Source organism: Oryx dammah, unplaced genomic scaffold (genome assembly GCF_014754425.2).
Source record: "Oryx dammah isolate SB20612 unplaced genomic scaffold, SCBI_Odam_1.1 HiC_scaffold_13, whole genome shotgun sequence".
Taxonomy (NCBI): Eukaryota; Metazoa; Chordata; class Mammalia; order Artiodactyla; family Bovidae; genus Oryx; species Oryx dammah.
In genome coordinates, this window is record NW_024070197.1 from 3848988 (window position 1) to 3869475 (window position 20488).

The window sequence follows — 20488 nt, forward strand, 5'->3', positions numbered from 1 at the left end:
GAGAAACCAATGAGCTGATAAATGAAAAGGCTCCGCACAGCATCTGACACCTAATGGTAGCTTGATCAATGGGGTCGTGGCCATTATAGAATGTGGTAGAGGCTGCAGAAGTTGTTCTGATTATCCCCTAGAGGCTAAATCTAGGAGAGCTGAGGAATCCAAGTGCTGGAACTGTGTTTTTCAGTGCATTTCAAGAATAAGCTTATCAAGCATTTAGGCTATTTTCAATCCCTCAGTGTAGTAGGTGGGATCACAGACCTTGGAGCCCACTTTGAGCCTCCCTCCATCACCTGTAAAATGTGAGTGTCTGTGTGTGTCTGTGCCCTACCTAAAGGGCTGCTGGGAATGTCTCCTGAGATCAGGGATGGCAGCAAAGTGTGTGGTTTTCCATAGAGAGTAGATACAACAAATGATAGTGGTTCTCTCTCAATAGCGTCACCAAGCATTAGGAAAAGCCCCTGCTCCTTGGTGCAAAAGGAAGGAAGCTTAATTTTTGGAACCAGATGAACCTAGTTCCAACTCACAGCTCTGCCAGTTTCCACCTGTGTGACCCTGGGTGAATCATTTCACCTCTCTGGACCCAGCTGCAAAAGGAATCCAATAAACCCAATGTGCAAGCTTGGGGAGGAAATTAAATGAAGCAGGGAATGCTCTGGCTGGCCATCCGCTGGTTAGGACACTGCAGAGAGCATGTCCTGGTGGAAAACTAAGATGCCCCCATGCACCGGGGCACAACCAAAAGAAAAGCACAACTTTTTAAAAACAAAGCAAGGAAAGTGAGTAACAGTTCTGTAAGTGGTCACTATTATGCGTGCTGTGTGCTCAGTTGTGTCTCTCTGTGCGACCCATGGACTAGAGCCCACCAGGTTCCTCTGTCCATGAGAATCTCCAGGCAAGAATACTGAAGTGGGTTGCCGTGCCTCCTCCAGGGGAGCTTCCCAATCCAGGGATCAAACCCACGTCTCTTGCATCTCCTGCGCTGGCAGGTGAATTCTTTACCACTTAGCCACCTGGGAAGCCCTGGCCAGTGATACCAAGAGTTAACTTGTACTGATCCTGACTTGTGTCATTTGCTGTCCTACACGCTTTACATGGACTGAATTATAAAGTGCGACTGTTCATAACGGTGATGATTAAGCAGTTTAAGAAACAACTAACTTGATTCTGTAGCAGCTGCCCCCACCTGCCCCGCCCGCACCACACACACAGGTATACCCTCTAGAGACCTAGACTCGTCCTCTGTATCCAACGCCCCCACCCCCGGACAGGCAGAGACGTGTTTGAAATAAAGTTTATTGACGTTTCTGTCGGTATTTACATATGATACACGGTAAATAACAGAGCCAGGCCCCCCACCCCGCCCCCATCTCCGAAGGCCCCCGGCCCCCCGGGGCGGGGAGAGGTGGGGGGGTAAAGACAGGTTAACGGCTGCGGTCCCCCTCCCCCCTCCCCCCTAAGATGCAAACTAAAAACCCCCCATCCCTCCCTTGCCCCCCTCCCCCCACCCAGGGGGCCTTTCTGGTTCCGTGTATAACACTCGTGTGCTACCTCGGCCCTCCTCCCCTAATAAGGGAGTGGGTGAGTTTCCGGTGAACCCCCCCCATCCCAGTCTGTCCTAGGAGGCGGACGGAGCCTTGAAAAAGGCCAGAGTTGGGGGATCTGAGATGCGGAGGGGGACTTCAATGAAGGGGGAGGTGCCAGAAAATGGAAGACTTCGAGGTTTGGGGGGTGTCGACCCCCGCTACTGCCTCTCCCTCCCACGACGGGGCCTCGAGGGGGGAGAGGCGAGCACAGGCGTGGAATTGGCGTGGAGGACTTTCCTCCACCCTAGGGTCTCCATTCTTGTCGCGTGGTGTTGGGGGGGGGCGGGCTGGATACTCCTAGGGGCCTTTGGATGAGCGGATGGTGAGGAGGCCGGGAGACAGGGGAGGAAGAGGAAGGAAAAAGAAGCCAAGGTCAGTTGAGAGAGGGAGCTAGAAAATCCGTTAAAGAGCGCCCTTGAAAAGGCAGGTAGCCTTCAGAAGGCCTAGACGTGTCTAGCAGGTGAGACAGAACGGGGTCTTCCGTGTGTGGGGAGTGGGGCGGGGGAGGCCAGGTTAACCATACCCGGGGCCTCCAGCCCCCCCACCCCACCCTAGAGATGGGGTGGGGGTGTGGGGTGGAGCAAGAAGGGCCTCCCCCGCTGCACTCACTGCACGCAAGGACCTCGAAGGTCTGGAGGTGAGACTGGGCCGAGTAAGAGGCTAGCCGAGGCAGAGAGGAGAAGAGGATGTTTGGCATTCCTGGCGGCTGCCGGAACCTACTCTCCAGCCCAGAGCCCCCGGCCGAGGCGAAAGGTAACTGGGGCGGTTTGCTTGGAGGTGAGCGCGCTTGGCCGCTGCACGCGAAGAACCCGGGAACCTGGGAGTCTTTTGACTGGGGGCGGGGCCTAGGGAAAGGGGCGTGTCTTCCAGAAGGAGGAGTCTGGAAGTGAAAAGAGGGCGGGGCTATGGCGGCGGGGCGGGGCTAACGCGCGCGCAGTTTCCTCCCCGTGGGACGAGGTGTCCCCGGGACTTGCGCTGGCCGCGCGGTGGCGACGAGACCCGTGAGGAGGAGGAAGAGAAGGAGGAGAAGGAGGAGGAGGTGGAGGAGGGGCAGGGCGCTCCGGGGCGGGGCCTCAGCAGGGCGAGGTGGAGATGTGGAGGTGGTCGGGGTACTTGATGGCGGGAGGGTAGTTCTGTGTCATCTGTATGGACACGTCGCTGGAGATGTCGGAGGGGCTGCGGCCGCGGCGCCACGCCTCGGGCTGCAGAAACTGGCCCGAGTAGTCGGAGCAGTCGCTGAGACGCGGGCGGTAGAAGGCGGGATGCGGGCGGTACATCTCCTCCTCCGCGTAGCGCTTGGTGAATAGGTACACGGACATCACGCCGGCTCCCTGCCGAGGCAAGACCAGAGTCCCCGCGGCTGGCCCCGGGCACCGCCCCCAAGGCCAGGCCCCGCCCTCCCAGGAACCTGGAGTGCAAGACCGGAGTCCCAGCGGCTGGCCCCGCCCCCAAGGCCAGGCCCCGCCCTCCCAGGACCCGGGAGTGCAAGACCAGAGTCCCCGCGGCTGGCCCCGCCCCCAAGGCCAGGCCCCGCCCTCCCAGGACCCGGGAGTCCAGGCCTCCAGCTTCCTCCTTTCCCGGAAGCCGGGGACTAGGGGCCCGGCCTCCTCCTGCCTCCCCACCGTCCCCCACCCCAGGAGTCAGAGTCCCCCGCTTCATCCTTCCAGAGATCTGGGAGTCCAGGCCCCCTTCTCCCCTGGGACCCCAAGAGCTGGAGCTCCCAGGCCCTCCTCCTCCAGGACCTGGGGGCTAGGACCTCAGCCACCATCTCCTTTTAATCCAGTCTAACCCACAGCCTCCTCTTCCTCCTGGACCCAGGAATCACGCACGCCCCTGCCACCGGTCCCCATTCAAAACTCTGAAGTCTGGGCCCCACAGACATCACCTCTTTGAGTAGGAAGGAGGATGCTGCGAAGGCAAAAGACCACCCGTAGCGATAGTGGAAATACTGCTCCGAGCTGCTGGGCCTGTTCATGACCTCGTCGTTGATGCTGGAAATGTAAAGAACCAAGCCCACCACCAAGGAGAGGCCTGGGGGAGTAGAGGGATACCCTTGGTCCACTGGCAGTGGACCCCTTTCCCCAGCCCCAGGCCCCCTGCATCCCATTGCCATCTTCTCCTCCCAACCCCCATCCCATTCTATCCTGGACTGTGTTGTGCTTAGTCACTCAGTTGTGTCCAACTCTGTGACCCCATGGACTGTAGCCTGCCAGGCTGCTCTGTCCATGGGGATTCTCCAGACAAGAATACTGGAGTGGGTTGCCATGCCCCCCTCCAGAGGATCATCCCAACTCAGGGATGAAACGCAGGTCTCCCACATTGCAGGTGGATTCTTTACTGTCTGAACCACCAGGGAAGCCCAAGACTACTGGAGTGGGTAGTCTATCCCTTCTCCAGAGGAATTTCTTGAGCCGGGGTCTCCTGCACTGCAGGTGGATTCTTTACAGTCTGAGCTACCTGGGAAGCTCCCATCAATTGAAGTCCCTTGTGGGCTGGTCCTGGGCTGGGTGCAGGGAATCTAGAGATAAATCAACAGCCTCCTCCTCCCTCCCCCCACCCCCGCATCCCTAATCTGCCATCCAGGGGCTCACAGTGCAGTTGGGGAAGGCAAATATGGACACTGGTCAGCAGTCACATCCATGGTGACAGTACTGTAAGGGAAATGGTAGTACAGGGACTTCCCTAGCGGTCCAGTGGTTAAGACTCGAACTTCCATTGCAGGGGGGTGCTGGTTTGATCCCTGGTCAGGGAACAAAGATCTCACATACTGTGTGGTGCACCAGAAAAATTAATTTAAGAAAAATTTGCAGATGAAATAGTAGCATAAAGTTCCATGGGTCCAGAAAAGGCACCAAAGCTGCCTGGGGGCAGGGGTGGAGGAGTCAAGGAAAGTTTCCTGGAAGCTGGATTTTGTCCTAAATCCCCAAGGATGAAGCCCAGGGAAGAATGCAGGAATACCTTGATACTACCCCAGGCAGGGCAGAGGGACTAGCATTGTTCCAACCAGAATTGGAGGGGGAACGCTGAACTGACCCATCCATGCAGCTCAAAAACATGGCCCACAGCCACCAGAAACAATTCCAGAGAAGGTTGGGCAGGGGCATTGCCATGATGAGCCTCAAATGCCAGTCTGAGGGGCTTGGCATTGATGGCAAGGGCACTAGGGAGCCATGGAATGTTGGGGACAGAGGGAGGGCAAGGCCAGACTGCAGTGTTAGAAGATCCTTTGGGGGCTGATGGTTTGTGGGAAGGGACTGGAGGGAAGAAATGCTGGAGCTGTGATAGGCCCAAGGCAGGGGAGGATGAAGCAGAACTGAGGCTGTATAGATAATAACATCAACAACAATAATAGCAGCTGCTTGTGTAGGTCTTGCTCTGTGCCAGGCACCATTCTGAGTGTCTTATATGCATTAACTCATTCAAACTTCACAATACACTTTCAAGTAGTTACCATTTTTATCTCTGTTTAGAGTTGAGGATACAGAGGTACAGGGAGAAAATGGAGAGAAGTCTCACTTGAGAATTTTTAAAAGGCAAGTATTACTTCCTCAAGCTGAACTTTCTTTTTCTAACATATATATGTATATAAAATAAACATATATATTTTATATGAGCGGCATGGGGGATCTTAGTTCCCTGACCAGGGATTGAACCCATGCCCTGTACATCGGAACTTGGAGTCAACCATGTGACCACCAGGGAAGCCCCAAGGTGAACTTTCTTTTAAACAGTAGCCATACAAGGGTGGCTTGCAATGGGTGTGTGCTCAGTTGTATCTGGCTCTTGGCAACCCTGTAGCCCACCAGGCCCCTCTGTCCATGGGATTTTCCAGGCAAGAATGCTGGAATGGGTTGCCATTTCCAGGGATTGACCCAGGGATTGAACTCGTGTCTCCTGTGTTGGCAGGTGGATTCTTTACTGCTGTGCCACATAGGAATCCGTTAAAGGTGGCTTAAGGAGGCAGTAAAATCCCCAGCCCTAAATTAATCTCCGTAATCCTCATTAGCATCTTCCCGTAGAATCCTATTACACAAACAAACATCTGTCTGCCCATCACACCCAGAATAAATCTAAATTCCTTCCATTGCCTATGAAAGGGGTTAGCAAAAAACGACCCCCCTACCCAGGGCTAAATCCAGCCCACCTCCTGTTTCTGTATGGTCTACTAGCTAAGAATGACTTTTACATGATTAAGTGGTTGGAAAAAAAAATCAAAAGAAGAGTATTTTGTGGCACGTAAAAAGTATCGGAATTTCATTTGGCAGTTCCTCAAAGCGTTAAAGATAGAATTACCATATGACCCAGCAGTGCCACTCCGAGGTATTTAGCCGAGAGAACTGGAAACATATGCTCACACAAAAACTTGTGCAGGAATGTTTGCGGCAGCATTATTCATAATAGCCAAAACGTGGAAACAACCCAAACGTCTATCAACTGCATGGATAAACAAAATGTGGTATAGCCATATAAAGGAATAGTATTCAGCCAAAAAAAGGAATGAAGTGCTGATTTATACTGCCACATGGTGGAACCTAGAAAATATGCTAAGTGAAAGAAGCTAGATGCAGAAGACCACATATTGTATGCTTCCATTTATAGGAAATGTCCAAAATAGGCAAATCCATAGACAGAGAAAGTAGATCAGGACTTCCCTGGTGGCTTAGTGGTGAAGAATCCGCCTGCCCATGCGGGTGACGCAGGTTTGGTCCCTGACCTGGGAAGATTCCACATGCCATGGGGCAACTAAGCCTCTGCGCCGTGACTACTGAGTCCAGGCCCCAGAGTGCGTGCTCTGCACAAGAGAAACCGTCACTGTGACAAGCCTGAGCACCACAGCTGGAGCAGAGCACCCACTCATTGCAACTAGTGAAAGCCTGTGCCCAGCAACAGCTGCAGCCCATAGGGTCACCGAGTCAGACACGACTGACGCGACTTAGCACGCACACACACAATGATATTAGGATGCAGGCAAGCATCATCAGTGGTCGTTAAAACACTGAATGACAGAATCTTCTCGTGGAATATCTATTCATTACAAAGATACTTTGGAAATATAATAAAGGAGCCTGAAAGACACCGTTTGAACCAAGTACCTGAAGCTAACATCACCAACAGTGGGACAAACGGACACCCCGACCTCCTGATGGGATCGCGCCACTATTTCATTTATGCAGTGTCCCTGCTGGAAATGCGTAACCTGGATCCACTCCAGCAGAAAATGTGGGGCGTTTTACAAACACCGGCTGCATTCTTCAAAAATAAACGTCAACATGAAAGATTTTTTTTAAGGCATAGGAACTATATAAAAGATGAAAGGAGACGAAAGAGACACATCAAGGAAATGTAGAGGGGAATCCTAGCCTGGATCCCGAATCAGGGGAAAAACGGACTATAAAAGGCAGTGTGGGGACTTCCCTGATGGTCCAGTGGTTAAGACTCTGCGCTTCCACTGCAGGGAGCTTGGGTTCAATCCCTGGTCAGGGAACTGGGATCCCACAGGCCCCGGGATGGAGCCAGTGGGGGGAAAAAAGGCACTGTGAGTGCTGTGGGGCAACTTAGCCCGTGCGTCACAACTACGGAAGCCCGAGAGCCTAGAGCGCATGCGCCGAAGCCCCGGCGATGAGAGGCCTGTGCACTGCACCTAGCGAGGAGCCCCGGCTTGCCACAGCTAGAGAAAGCCTGCCAGCGGCAACCAAGACTGAGAGCGGCCAAAAATGTTTAAAATATCAAAAAGGGCAGCGTGCAGACAATTGATGAAATTTGAAATTAGCTGTAAAACTGTATTAATGTTCAACTTCCTGAATTGGATGATGGTGTTATGCTTAGGTGGAGAAGGTGATGGCACCCCACTCCAGTACTCTTGCCTGGAAAATCCCATGGATGGAGGAGCCTGGTGGGCTACAGTCCATGGGGTCGCGAAGAGTCAGACACGACTGGAAGACTTTACTTTCCCTTTTCACTTTCATGCACTGGAGAAGGAAATGGCAACCCACGCCAGTGTTCTTGCCTGGAGACTCCCAGGGACAGGGGAGCCTGGTGGGCTGCGGTCTATGGGGTCACACAGAGTCGGACACGACTGAAGTCACTTAGCAGCAGCAGCAGCTATGCTTAGGAAAGGAAATATATTTGTCCTTAGGAGATATCTGATGCTGATTTATTTAAGAGTGAAGTGTTTCTAGTGTGTGTAAAATGGATAGTTGGTGAGAAGATGCTGTGTGGCACAGCGGGCCCAGTCTGGTGCTCTGGGATGACCTAGAGGGTGGGATGAGGGGAGAGGAGGGAAGCTCAGAAGGGAGGGGATATGTGTATAACTATGGCTGATTGTCGTGGTTCTGTATGGCAGAAACCAACACAACATTGTAAAAATTTTAAAAAATGTAAAAGGGTGAGGTGTTTGCAATGTATGTTCAAGTGGTTATCTATGGTAATATAATGTGTTAATAATATATAGATATATACCCATATACACACATATACTCTAATACTCTGGCCACCTGATGCAAAGAACTGACTCACTGGAAAAGACCCTGATGCTGGGAAAGACTGAGGACAGGAGGAGAAGGAGAGGACAGATGATGAGATGGCTGGATGGCATCACAGACTCCATGGACGTGAGTTTGAGTAAACTCCGGGAGTTGGTGATGGACAGGGAAGCCTGGCGTGCTGCAGTCCATGGGGTCGCAAAGAGTCGGACATGATTGAGTGACTGAACTAAACTGACTGATATACACATAAGATAGAGAAAAAGACAAAGGTGGCAAAGTGTTAAAAACTGGTCCAGGTGAAAAATGTGAGAATTCTTTGTGCTGTTCTTGCAACTTTTCCGTATGTTTAAAAATTTGCCAAAACAACAAGAATTCCACCCCCGGAAGATTCAAAAGTGTTACCCTGCAAATGGTTTACTCATCGTAAAGAGAAAAATGTGCCTTCCCAATGGAGAGCGCTAATGATCACCCCCTTTACCAAGGGGTCAAACATTTTCGCACTCCTGGTGGGAACAACTTGATATTATTTGCTATCTAAGTGATGGGCTATAAAGAATACTGCACTGCTTCTAAATCTTACCAAACCTATTTAACTAGAATCTAATCAAGTCTCTACCTTGGACATAAGTGCCGGTTACAGAAAATACAAAGGAAGGGGAAGAAGTCAAATGATGCCACAAGGAAACAATCAAACAGATGCAGGCGGTGGGGTGTAGACAGGACATCCTGTCTTGTAGATTTCACAAGGACAATGTTAGGAGCCAAGTTATAATACTTAAGCCAGTGATTGATCTTAACATCTCAAAAAGAGAGGCAAACAGATAGTATTATGTCTCCTGATGCAATGCAATAGGACTTAATAACACTGCCTACCTATAAGGTATTTTTGCACCCCCACTCCCAAAGTCAAACCTGCATCTGATCTACAATTTTACAGGAAAACACAGAGTGGATGGACATATTATAATCACAACACAAAGACACAACAGAAAGATCAAAAGTGTGGAGATTACATGAGGCAAATGACTAGATGTCTTCAAATGAATGACAAGGAAAAAACAGAAGGAAAGGGACTATTAGAGATTAAAAGAGGCGTCAGAGATCTATCAACTAAATGCACAAGTAAAATTTGGATCCTGGTTTCCAACACACTAATTGTAAAAATTTTTAAAAAGGCATTTATGAGACAAGTGGGGAAGTTGAACTCTGGCTAGAAATTAATTTATATTAAGCGGCTATTCTTCATTATTTGGGCAGATAATGGCACTGTGGTTATGTTAAATAACAAAGTACTGATTTCTCAGAGATGTGCTGAAATATTAGTGGATAAGATGATTTAATGCTGGAGACTGACTTTAAAATTCTGTAGTGAAGTGCAGCAGGGAGATATGGCAAGTTTGACTAAAAAAAGACTCACCATATGTTGATAATTGTTGAAACTGAGTGAAGGGTACATGGCACACTATACTATCCTTTCTATATTTTCATAATGAAATATATTTTAAAAGTCAGTGTTGTAAAAAATATAGTACAAGAACTAGTCTAGACTAAAAGAGAAATTAACTAAATGCAGTGCATAAACTTAGATTGAATCCTGGTTCTGGGGGAAAAGCTATAAAAGGCATTCTTAGAATGACTAGGACAGTTTGAAAATGGAAAGGATTATATTATGGACTCATTGTAAAATTTCTAGGTTTAATAACGGTCTTGTAGTTATGTAGAAAAATGCCATTACTCTTAAGAGATGCATATTAAAATGCTTAGTGATGCCTGCAACTTACTTTCAAATGGTAAAGTTAAAACAAACAGAGGGCTTGTGTGCTCAGCTGCTACAGTTGTGTCTAACTCGGTGAGACCCCATGGACTGCAGCCCACCAGGTTCCTCTGTCCTTGGGATTCTCCAGGCAAGAATACTGGACTGGGTTGCCATTTCCTTCTCCAGGGGATCTTCCTGACCCAGGGATTGAACATGCGCCTCTTCCATCTTGCATTGGCAGGTGGGTTCTTTACCACTAGCGCCACCGGCGAAGCCCAGGGGAGTCCTTTTAATCCCACTCCCCTCATCCAAGAAGGATGGTCAGTTATCAAGTCATGTCTATTTTCCTTCCTGAATCTCTCATAAATCTAAAATCCCTTTTTTGTCCCCAAGTCCTCTAATCCAGCTCAGGCTTATTCCCTGTGCCTGTCCTGTTGCCTTCAAGCCTGTCTCCCTATTTTAGATAATGTTGTTTCTTTCTTTTCTTATTTTTGCCACACTTCGAGGCATGTGAGATCTTAGTTCTCCAACTAGGGATCGATCCCACACACCTTGCACTGGGAAGTGGAGTCTTAACCTCTGGACCACCAGGGAAGTCCTGTATGTTTTTGTGTTGTTACAGATACTGGCTCTTTCTAGACACCCATACCAGGGAGGTCCCTAGCAGTCCAGTGGTTAGGATTCTGCCCTACCACTGAAAGTTGCCTGGGTTCCATCCCTGGCCTAAATAATTAAATAAAACCCATATCAGACTCTGTCCATCTCTTTTCAAAATCCTTTCTCGGTGCCCTGGTATCCATGGGAGAAAGTATTCATTCCTCAGTCTGATTATCCAAGCTCTTTTTGATCTGAAAACCTGCCAACCACTCCTGCCTCACCTCAAGTCCCTTGTTTCACATTTCAGTTCTGAAAGACAAACATTCTCCCTACAGAGAGTTAGGAGCAGGGCTGATGAGAAGGGAACAAATGTTTCTGAAGAGAAGGAGCTTTTTGTTGTTGCTTTTGCTCTTGTTTTTGTTTTTAGTGATTGAAAGTTATCTAAACACAATGTCAGAAGCTGTTCTTGCCATTCTTTCTCCTTCCTGGGCATTTTAGGGTGACTCTGGTTCTCTAAAAATAACCTTCTTTGCCCTTTTTTCTCCTCCCCTTTTTTTCTCTCTCCCGTCCCTCGTCCTTTCTCTGTAATCCAGTCTTCTCCCTCCCCACTCCACTACATCTGCTTCAGAATTCTTAGAGCACAGAAGGCAAGAATCACCTACATTCCAAGCTGAATAGAACAACCTGGATTTAGAACAAAGAATTTCAGGACCATGGAGAGCTACATGGGCGGCTACCTCAGTCTTACCGCTTTCTAGAGTCTTAACACACGCTGTGAATTTCATGTCTGTACCAGGCACTTTTCTCTCTTGAAAAACTCCCCCTCGCCCTTTCTGCATCAATTTAGACGTCACCTGCTCTTGAAATTCTGGTCACTCCTACCCTCTCCAGCACCCTACTCTGTCTGCTTAAAACATCTTCCCTTTTCTCAGAATGCCTTGAACTTTCTTTGTCAGGGATCTCTTCTACAAATATTTCATTGTGGACTTTGTACCAGCAACTCATCTAGGCTCTGAAGATACAAGCATGAGCATGTCTCTGCCTTTTATTTATCTATTCATTTGGCTGCGCTGGGTCTTAGTTGCGGCACTTGGGCTCTTTCCTTAGTTATAGCTTGTGAACTCTCAGTTGCAGCATGTGAGATCTAGTTCCCTGGACAAGGATCAAAGGCAGGTCCCCTGCACCAGGAGTGTAACGTCTTAGCTGCTGGATCACCAGCAAAGTCCCTTCCTGCCTTTTGGAGCTTCCATTCTGGAAGAAGGAGGCAGCAAATGAATAAGATGACACTAGCAATAAGTGCCATGAAGCAAATATCAAATAGGGAAGGTGATGGGTAGTATAGTGGGGGCAAAGCAACATTGGGTACCATTGTCAGAGAAAGAAAATCTGAAGAGGGAAAGTTGGGAATTAGGAGAAAGAGACTTCCAAGCATGGAGGGTTAATGATTGTAAAAGTTAGGTTGAGATTAGCATTTTCAAAGGTGGTGCAGCAATGGAGAGAGTGTTAGTGAGTTACAAAAAATGAGACCAGAAGTCTGAGCAGTAGTCAAATCATGTAAGACATTGTAAATCAGCGTGAGGAGTTGGGATGTATTCTAAGTGCAACGGAAATGCATGGAGACACTGAAGAGATTTAAGTGTTGTGTGACCAGCATTGATGGACATGCAGCTGGGAGCTGTTTTGTGGCTGACTGCATGCAGACTGCCATTTAAGATTCAGCATGTCACCAGTGCTCAGTAAAGGCATGGCACAGAAGATGGTTCTGCAACTGTTTGATGAGTGAATGCATGAAGGAGCAGACACATGGAATGTGTTTGAGGAGCAGGGGTTAATATGAGCCAGGCACGGGAAGCTTGCCTCATCTGACCTGGAAAAAGAAAACCAATGTCACTCCAGCCTCCTCCCCCTACTCTCACCAATCATACCCAGTCAGTCATCTGGTTCTATTGATTCTTCTGTCAACATCCTTCTTTCTCAAAGCCATCCAGTCACCTTTATCCTCCCATCTCCCTCCCCAGCTAGAACCTTATCCACTCCTGCCTGGGCCAATGCATAAGCCTCCTCCCTTTCCAATCTCTTTCCTTTTAGTCCAGTCCCAACACAGGTCCCTGAGGGATCATCAACACCCTCTCCCTTTCCTTCCCCAGCCCTCCCGCCACTTTCTCCAAAACTGAATGTCAGCCTCACCATTTCCCAGACCTTGGTCAACCCTTATCTCTTTCTAAGTCTCAGTTTCCTCGCTGGGAACATGAGGTGGTTTCACTACTACATTCCACTCAAGATCTAAGAAACTGGTACTATTTCCACCCTGTCCTTTCTTTCTTTCTTTTGGCTAGCTGGGTCTTAGATGTACATGTGGGATCTTTGATCTTCATTGCTGGCACGTGGGATTTAGTTCCCTGACCAGGGATGGAACCCCGGGCCCCCAGCACTGGGACTGTAGAATCTTAGCCACTGCACCACCAGGGAAGTCCCCAGCCTCTCCTCTCTTTTAATCCCCTTTGTCTTTATGACTTTTAAAATTGTGGTGGGGCAGTAGAAGGCCAGAGTGAAAGACCGGTCTGGAATCCTGCTTCTACTGTGAAGCAGCTCAACTTCTGAGTGCTTTCCATTTCCTCAAATGGAAAATGGGAATAAAAATAGCATCTGCCTTAGGAGGTGAAGAAAAAGAAATAACTTAATTTGCACAAAGCACTAAGAACTTCCCCAAACCGTGGCACTCAATTAACTCTTTTCTGTTATGGTTGCTGTCGCTACTACTACTATTCATGTACATATGGGAGCAGGCATTTATTTATTTAAAACTACCACGTGCTGAGCACTTACTGCTATAAACCAGGCCCTGGGTTGGGCCTTCACATCCATGATCTAGACCAGGAGTCAGAAAACTACTATTGGTCCCACTGCCTGTTTTTGTACAGTTTGCAAACTAAGTGTGGTTTTTACTTTTTTTTTTAATGGTCAGGAAAAAAAAAAAAGACAAAAGAAGAATAAAATCTCATGGTCCATGAAAACTAGACTGAATTCAAATTTCAGGCTCCTTAAATAGGATTATTGGAACACAGCTAGGCCCACTGCTTCCCCTCTGGTTGCTTTGGCACTCCAACAAAGCCTAGACTATTTACTGTCTGGCCCTGAGCAAAAAGTTTTCCCATCCCTGACCAAGGTTGCCCAGTCAACAGCTCCAGAAAGGAAGGCTGAAGCTCACACAGTAAGTGGCAGGATTTTAACCCAGGTCTTTCTAGGTTCATAGCAGCATGAACCTTCAGCCACTACAGGCTGCAACCTTGGCTACCTTGCATAGGGTGCATAGACCATAGTTTATGAAATTAAGTTCAGGAAGTGGGGTTCAATCCCCCTAAATTACTCTATTGTTACATCAGAGGCCTGATTTCCAGCCCTGACGGCACCAACTGATACTTAACTTGACCTTGGGAAGTCAGGTCCTGATGCATTGGTATAAGCATGGCTTTTGGGATGAGAACACCCTTGAGTGTTCTCAGCACTCATTTATCAGCTTTATCGCCTCTTTGGTTTTCACTTCTGTAAATCACAAACAATAGGATTTTCCTTCGAACATTTCAGGTGGGTTGAATCAAAGTCCCCATGCTCCCTACCCTTGCCCCACTTTCTGTCTCTCTAGGCTACAATCTTTCCATCTGACACTCTGAAATGGTGATATGATACATGTCTTATTTTAGCTTGGTGTCTGGCTCCGCATGCTGTGATTCAAGTTTGCACGGAGGTTGCACCCTGCTTTCCTGGGGAAGAGGTCTTGTCAGGTTAGGTCGGAGGCATGGGGGAGGTTTAGCCCAGAGAAAGGTGGGTGAGGAGCAGGGAGGAGACTGGGGGAGGGGAGTTTTGAAGACCCATCTCCAGTCATCTGCAGAGCCGACTCCAAAGAGGTGGCCGAGTGCAGGCCCCAGGGGATGTAACGGGAGCGAGATGTACAGCGGGCTCTGTTCATAAAATATCAACTGAATTAAAAGGGCCCCAATGGAGTTTAATTAAATCATGTTGAAGTAATTCGAATTGAACTGAAGGACTGAGTCAGAATAGATTGGGGTCAGTTGGGCCAGATTGATGGAGTTAAGTGTGTCAGAGCAGAGGTGACCTGACCTGAGCTGAGTTGGACTGAATTGGACTAGACTGAACTAAAATTTGGAGGAGGGGAACAATTCAGAAAGAGCTCTCCTCTGGAGCTCAGGACACTTGAGTCCCTGGGGAACCAGCTTACACTGGTATCTCAGGCAACTCCCTGCACAATTTCGAGACCCGGTATCCCTATTTTATCAAATTCGTTCTAATAATAATTCCCGGATAGAGATGTTATGAGAAATTTATGAGATTGCTCATGCTAAAGAGACTTACATCTCAAAAGAAAAGATAACTATAAAGAAACATTGAACTCTAGCTAATGACAGGCATGGTAAAGACTCTAGAGTCAAGTGTACTGAGGCCTGCAGCTTGCTCTGAAATTCATTTTTAAATGATAATAAAATAGATGGATGGATGTGTAGAAAGATAGATGGACAGATACAGGATAAAGCAAATCCCATGACATGGTAATGATCAACTCTACGTGGCGGGTACAGGGTTCTTTCGACTTTTCTGTTTGAAAAATGTTCCAGTAATACGTTGCACAGAACATAAAGAGCCTTGCAAACTGTTAATTGCTAAAATATCAGGAGTGGTTAAAAATACAGCCTCTGGAGGCGAAATGTGTGTGGTTGAGTCCCATCTCTGCCTCTCACTGGTTGTATGGCCCTAACTTCAATCCACTGAGTGTTTGTTTCCATAACTGTAAAATGGCGTTATTAATAGCATTTGCCTCACAAGGTGGTTGTATCAGAACAGAGCCTGGCACCCAGCTAGCACCCAAGAAGCGCTCGCTGAGAAACGCTCCGTTCCACAGAGCAGCAAAGTGGGGCTTGGAGAGGTTCTGCAATTCCTTCAGGATTACCCAGCAAGGAAGTAGTGGTCTTATTGGAGGAGGAGCCCCAGGTTCCTGGCACCTGAAATGGTCCTGCAGCCTGTCAGTCCTTTCCTTGGGCTTACCCGAGAGGATGAAGAAGATGCCGGAAACGAAGGCCAGAATGGTCCTCTGCGGGCGGATGTGGCCAATGTTGCTGATGACGAAGGCGGTGAACACCAGGAAGAGGCTGACCATGGGGAAGGGGGTGGCTGTGCGCACTGTCTCTGGGGGAAGGGTAGGAAGAAAGATGGAGGTGAGGGGGGACTCTCTGGGGGTTGCCTCTGAATCCTCCTCATCTCTGCACCCCCATGCCCTTTGCAGAAACTTCCACTGCTGGCCCCGCCCCCTCACCCAGGCCACACCGCCTTGGTTTGACCCCACCCCTTATCTCCTGACTCCACCCACTCTCGGGCTCCGCCCCTTCGACCTGGCCCCACCTCCTCACGCACCTACTCTGCCTGCTTTCAACCCTGCACTCCTTCCCTTCCACTCCATCCCTTCTCTTGTGTGCGCGACTCTATGTGACCCCATGGGCTGTAGCCCGCCAGGCTCCTCCGTCCAAAGGATTTCCCAGGCAAGAATACTGGAGCAGGTTGCCATTTCCTCCTCCAGGGGATCTTCCTGACCCAGGGAATGAACCCACATCTCTTTAAGTCTCCTGCATTGGCAGGCGGGTTCTTTACCACTAGCGCCAACTGGCCTGCCCTTTTCCCCAGGACCCGCCCTGTCACCCTGCCCCTTGGTTGCCTAGCCCTCCCAGCCCCATGCTTCCCCTCACTCAGAATATTCTCTGTGTTTTCCGTCACCAAGTTGATCTCTGGTTCAAGGAAATATTCTGAGGCCACGCAGCGACCCTTTTCCCGGCCTGGGGGGAAGATAAGAAGGCAGGGTGGTCAGGGGCAGGACGCACAGTCAAGAGAGCCCAGGATGTCCTGGGGATTAGTGTCTGTCTACTCTGTGTTACTCGGTACTATGTTCGTGCTCCTCTTAGGGGGCTACAGAAGGGTATGGCAGGAGTCTATCAGCTCCTATTGCAAGTTGCCCTAGAGACCGTTGGATGGAGGAAGACAAGCTGGAAGCCAGAGTCTCAAGTAAGAAGGGGTTATGGGCCAGGTCTCCTGGATCCCTAAAGAGGGAAAGGTCTGGGGGTTGAGGTGGGAAAGGATTCCTAGAAGGAGCGATGTCCGTAGTAGCTGGGAGGCATAGATATTGTTTATCCTTCCCATTCAACACTGGAACTGTCCAGGAGACAAGTTCTGAGTTAGGATTACTGTTTCTCTGGGTCTGGGGGCTCCAGGGGGTTACTGGGGATTAGGGACCTGGAGATTGTGTGATCATTGGGGTTCTTAGATCCAGGGACTAAAGCACTAGAAATTGAATGTGTGTGTGTGTGTGAGCACTCCACTGCTTAGTCGTGTCTGATTCTTTGCAACCCTGTGGACTGTAGCCCTCCAGGCTCCTCTGTCCATGGGATTCTCCAGGCAAGAATCCTGGAGTGGGTCATCATTTCCTTCTCCAGGGGACCTTCCCGACCCAGGGATCAAACCCACGTCTCTTGCGTCTTCCTGCACTGGCGGGCGGATTCTTTCCGCAATGTGGCCACCTGGCAAACCTTAGAAATGGAATCTCCAGGTAGACATGTGACTGTCCAGGAGAGAAACAGGGTTGATTTCTGGGTTTCGGGCACCCATGGGAGGGAACTATGGATGAGGACTCTCGGGTGCCACGCAAAGGCAGGGACAATTGACTGGTGGGCAGGTGAGGCCTGTACCTGCAAAGAAGCAGACGCGCCACAGGCCAGCGTGCAGCGCCATCTTGACCTCGGTGGTCTGGTTCTGCGGCAGCACGGTTCCCTCCTCCATGTACAGCCAGTAGTCTGTGCTGACGGCGATGCCCACGAGCAGCAGGCCGCACGCACCAAACACGCTGCTCAGCAGGGTCAGGGCGCGGCTGCTGCAGTGACTCATCCTCAGCGGCGGGGGGCGCCCTGCGGGGCCTGAGGGACCGGGAGCTCCAGTGGAGAGCCCCTCTGGGGCCGCTGGGGTCCCCCAGACAGCATGCAGCCACGGGGGACACTGGCCCTGGGCCAGAACCAGCAACCCCCCGAACGGAACTCTCTCCTATATGCCCCCCCCCTAGGTCCTGACCCGTGACTCCACCCTGGATTTGACCAGTAACTTGTCTAGAAATCCTAACCTAGGCCACCAATCCCGACTCCATGCCCAGACCTGACACCCTGACCCCTTTCTTTTGGGCTTTTAATGGGAACCAGAAATGCCCCAAGTGGGTCGTTAACCAAGGACCCTAACCCTGTACCTTGGCCTTGACCTCAAGCCTCCCATATCTAGTTGGACTCTTTAAATATATATATATATATATATATTTGACTGACCTAGTCTTAGTTGCAGCTTGCAAACTACTTAGTTGTGGCACGTGAGATCTAGTTCTCTGACCAGGGATTGAACCCGGGCCCCCTGCACTGGAAGCACAGAGTCTTAGCCACTGGACCACCAGAGAAGTCCCTGGACTCTTCTCTTGACACTTAATGTCCAATTCTAATGCCAAGACCCTGACTTTCTAACCCTGGTATGGTGCCTTGACCTCAATTTGGCATCCTACTCTGAAATCGTGGACCACGACCCAGATTCAAGTTTCCAGAACATTAACCACCCCCATCACAAATCATTGTAAGCCTCTGAACCTGGGGTGCTAGAACTCCATCACAGGCCGCTGGCTCCCAGGATATTGAGGCCTAGAGACCTGGAACAGGGTTTTGGCTAGAGACTTCAGAATGTCCAAACCATGATCTGGGAATCCCACCGCCCACCCCCACCCCCACCTCTCAGTATCCTATTCAGAGCAAGTGACCATCGTTCAATAGGAATCAGGGCTCTGAACTCTAAAACCCACATCAGGAAGTCTGCAATCCCCATTCCTGTTACACGATCCCAAAATCCCCTCCCAGAGAGTCTGGACTCCAGCTCCCCCAGCTAAGACCTCTAATCATAGACCCTCTTCAACCTCCAACCTGGAACCCAGATCCCCCTAACCCTGGACCTTCAAAACAAGAGAGCTCCCAAGTTCAAGGCTGTGGCCTCCAAAATTCCAATCTTAAATCGGGAGATTTCCTTCCAGGGTACTCCTAATCCCTTAGCCACCACACTCACCCTTTCCCGAGAACTCCCTAAACCACACAGTCTCATGATTTGGGGGACTCAAACTGGGATATCCATCTTATCTCCACCGGAGCCTTCAACCTAACTGAATACCACGATCTTCATCACCTTTTTAACAGTGACAGTTAAGACCCCTAACCAGCACTCCCCCCCACCACCAACAATGCAGTCAAGACTTGAGCCCCCACTCTCCTTGACCAGAATTCCTGGAGCCTTTAAATTGAAATTCTGGAAACTTGACACCACCTCAATAAGAACCCTGGAGCTTGAGACGACCTTCATTCCTGTCTGGGCACCTCCCCGCCCCCCTCCCCGCCAACCCCAGCCTCTAGGGCCTCCACCCCACCTGCCCCGCTCCCCACCTCCTGAGGGATTCAGGAGTCTGAGACTGGCAGAGCTCCGGACCCCCGCTTGCTCCCATCCCCCGGCCCATGGCTCCAGGGCTTGACTGCCAGCTGCCTGCTTTCCTTCCAGTCCGCTCATCTCAGAAACCAGCGTCAGAACCCCCGTCTCCCGGGCTGCCTCCATCCCAGGTAGCTGACCTCAGCTCCCCCCACTGGCTCCTCCGATCCAGACGGCTGGGACGTGGCCCACCGGCACCCTTCTCACTCCCGCTTTGGGGCGCCCCTCCCTCCTCACTCGGTTCCTCCACACTCTCAGCGGCCCGCCCAGATCTCCTCATTCTCCTCCAAATGCCAACCCTTCCTCCTTTGGGACCCCCCCTCCTTCCCCAGGCCCCAAACCTCCTTCTTATCCTTTATCCCCGCCTTTCCTGGATATAGGCTTTTGGACCGCCGGGGGTCCCTATTCTCCAAGCCCCAAGTCCAAACTCCATAGGCCCTCAATCCTGGGGAGACGTACGCTCTCTTTCCGGGGACCCCTTCTCAGACTCACGGCCGGCCCTTACCGGGCCCGGGCCCTCCCCCCTCATCCAGGACCGCCTCCCTCGAGGATCCGGCCCGCACCCTCTCCCGTGCCCACGGTCTCCGAGGTTCGGACACTGAGAGTATGGTTGCCCCGTCCTGGGACCCTCGGAGCCCGTACCCCCGGGTTCCTCAGGCCTAAACGTCCCTCCATCGCCCACTGCCCCCCGAACTCGGGCGTCCCATCGCGGGCATCTCATCCCCAGGAGCCACTCAGCCCCGTTTAGTCCAGACCCCCCGCCGCCTCAGGAGGACCGCCCCCCGCCCCCCGCAACCTGGTTCCCGGACTCTCCCCTCGAGCTCACCTCGCTCAGGGCTTGGCGGACGCTCCGGGCCGCGGGCCCCGCAGCCGCATGACCGGCCCCGCGGCTTCCCCCGGCCGCCGCCGCCGCCGCCGCCACCGGGGTCGCCGGTGCCCGCGCCCCCCCCCCCCGCCCCCGAGCCCGGCGTCCCCGCCCCCTCCCGGCCTCCCACCCCCCACCCCCCGCGCCCGCGGCCTCACTCGGCGGACGACGCCGGGAGCTGGGACCGGCGGTCGCTCATTGGCTACTGCGGAGGAGGGGAGGGGCAGGAAAGGAGGAGGGGGGGATAGGATGCGGGGAGGCAGGGAGATGGGCCTTGAGAATGGGGGAGGCAGAGAGCGAGAGAGAATAGAAAGAGAGGCAGGGGAGCCCGAGAGGGGCAGGGGCGCACGGGGAGGCAGAGAGGCTGCCCAGAACTGAAACCCGGAGGCTGTGAAATTCTGAGACTCCCGGGTCTGGAGACTAGAGGAGACACAGAGATGACCTGGAAGAGACAGAGAGATGGAGAGGCAGAAATCGGATCTAGGCAGGGCCCCTCTTCCCCCAGGCTCAGAGATTCTGGGCTCCTGGAAGTGGAGAGGTCACAGAGAGAGACAGGTAGACTGTCAAAGGCCTTTGGGCTGAGAGATGCTGAGACCCAGAGACCTTGAGATAGAGAGAGAGAGAGAGACAGGGAGGGAGAGAAAGAGAG

General features: G+C 51.0%; 1 protein-coding gene across 1 annotated transcript; it reads right to left on the reverse strand.

Annotated features, from left to right (window-relative positions):
• Positions 1-1275: 1275 nt before the first annotated feature.
• Positions 1276-17821, reverse strand: CACNG7 (calcium voltage-gated channel auxiliary subunit gamma 7). The gene is made up of 5 exons (XM_040251969.1): positions 17168-17821; positions 16175-16261; positions 15480-15620; positions 3469-3614; positions 1276-2914 (listed from the first exon to the last, which is right to left on the reverse strand). Exons 1-5 carry the CDS (start codon positions 17361-17363, stop codon positions 2657-2659), a joined length of 828 nt encoding a protein of 275 aa, XP_040107903.1. The 5' UTR covers positions 17364-17821; the 3' UTR covers positions 1276-2656.
• Between the last annotated feature and the right edge of the window lie 2667 nt (positions 17822-20488).

Bases quoted from the DNA above. Each gene is read 5' to 3' on its own strand.
- CACNG7 (XM_040251969.1), bottom strand. From the start codon at position 17,363: ATGAGTCACTGCAGCAGCCGCGCCCTGACCCTGCTGAGCAGCGTGTTT. The intron at 16,262-17,167 runs GTACAGGCCTCA...TCTTCCCCCCAG, and splicing joins GCGCGTCTGCTTCTTTGCAG to GCCGGGAAAAGGGTCGCTGC. The intron at 3,615-15,479 runs GTAAGCCCAAGG...CTACTCCCCCAG, and splicing joins CATCTTCTTCATCCTCTCGG to GCCTCTCCTTGGTGGTGGGC.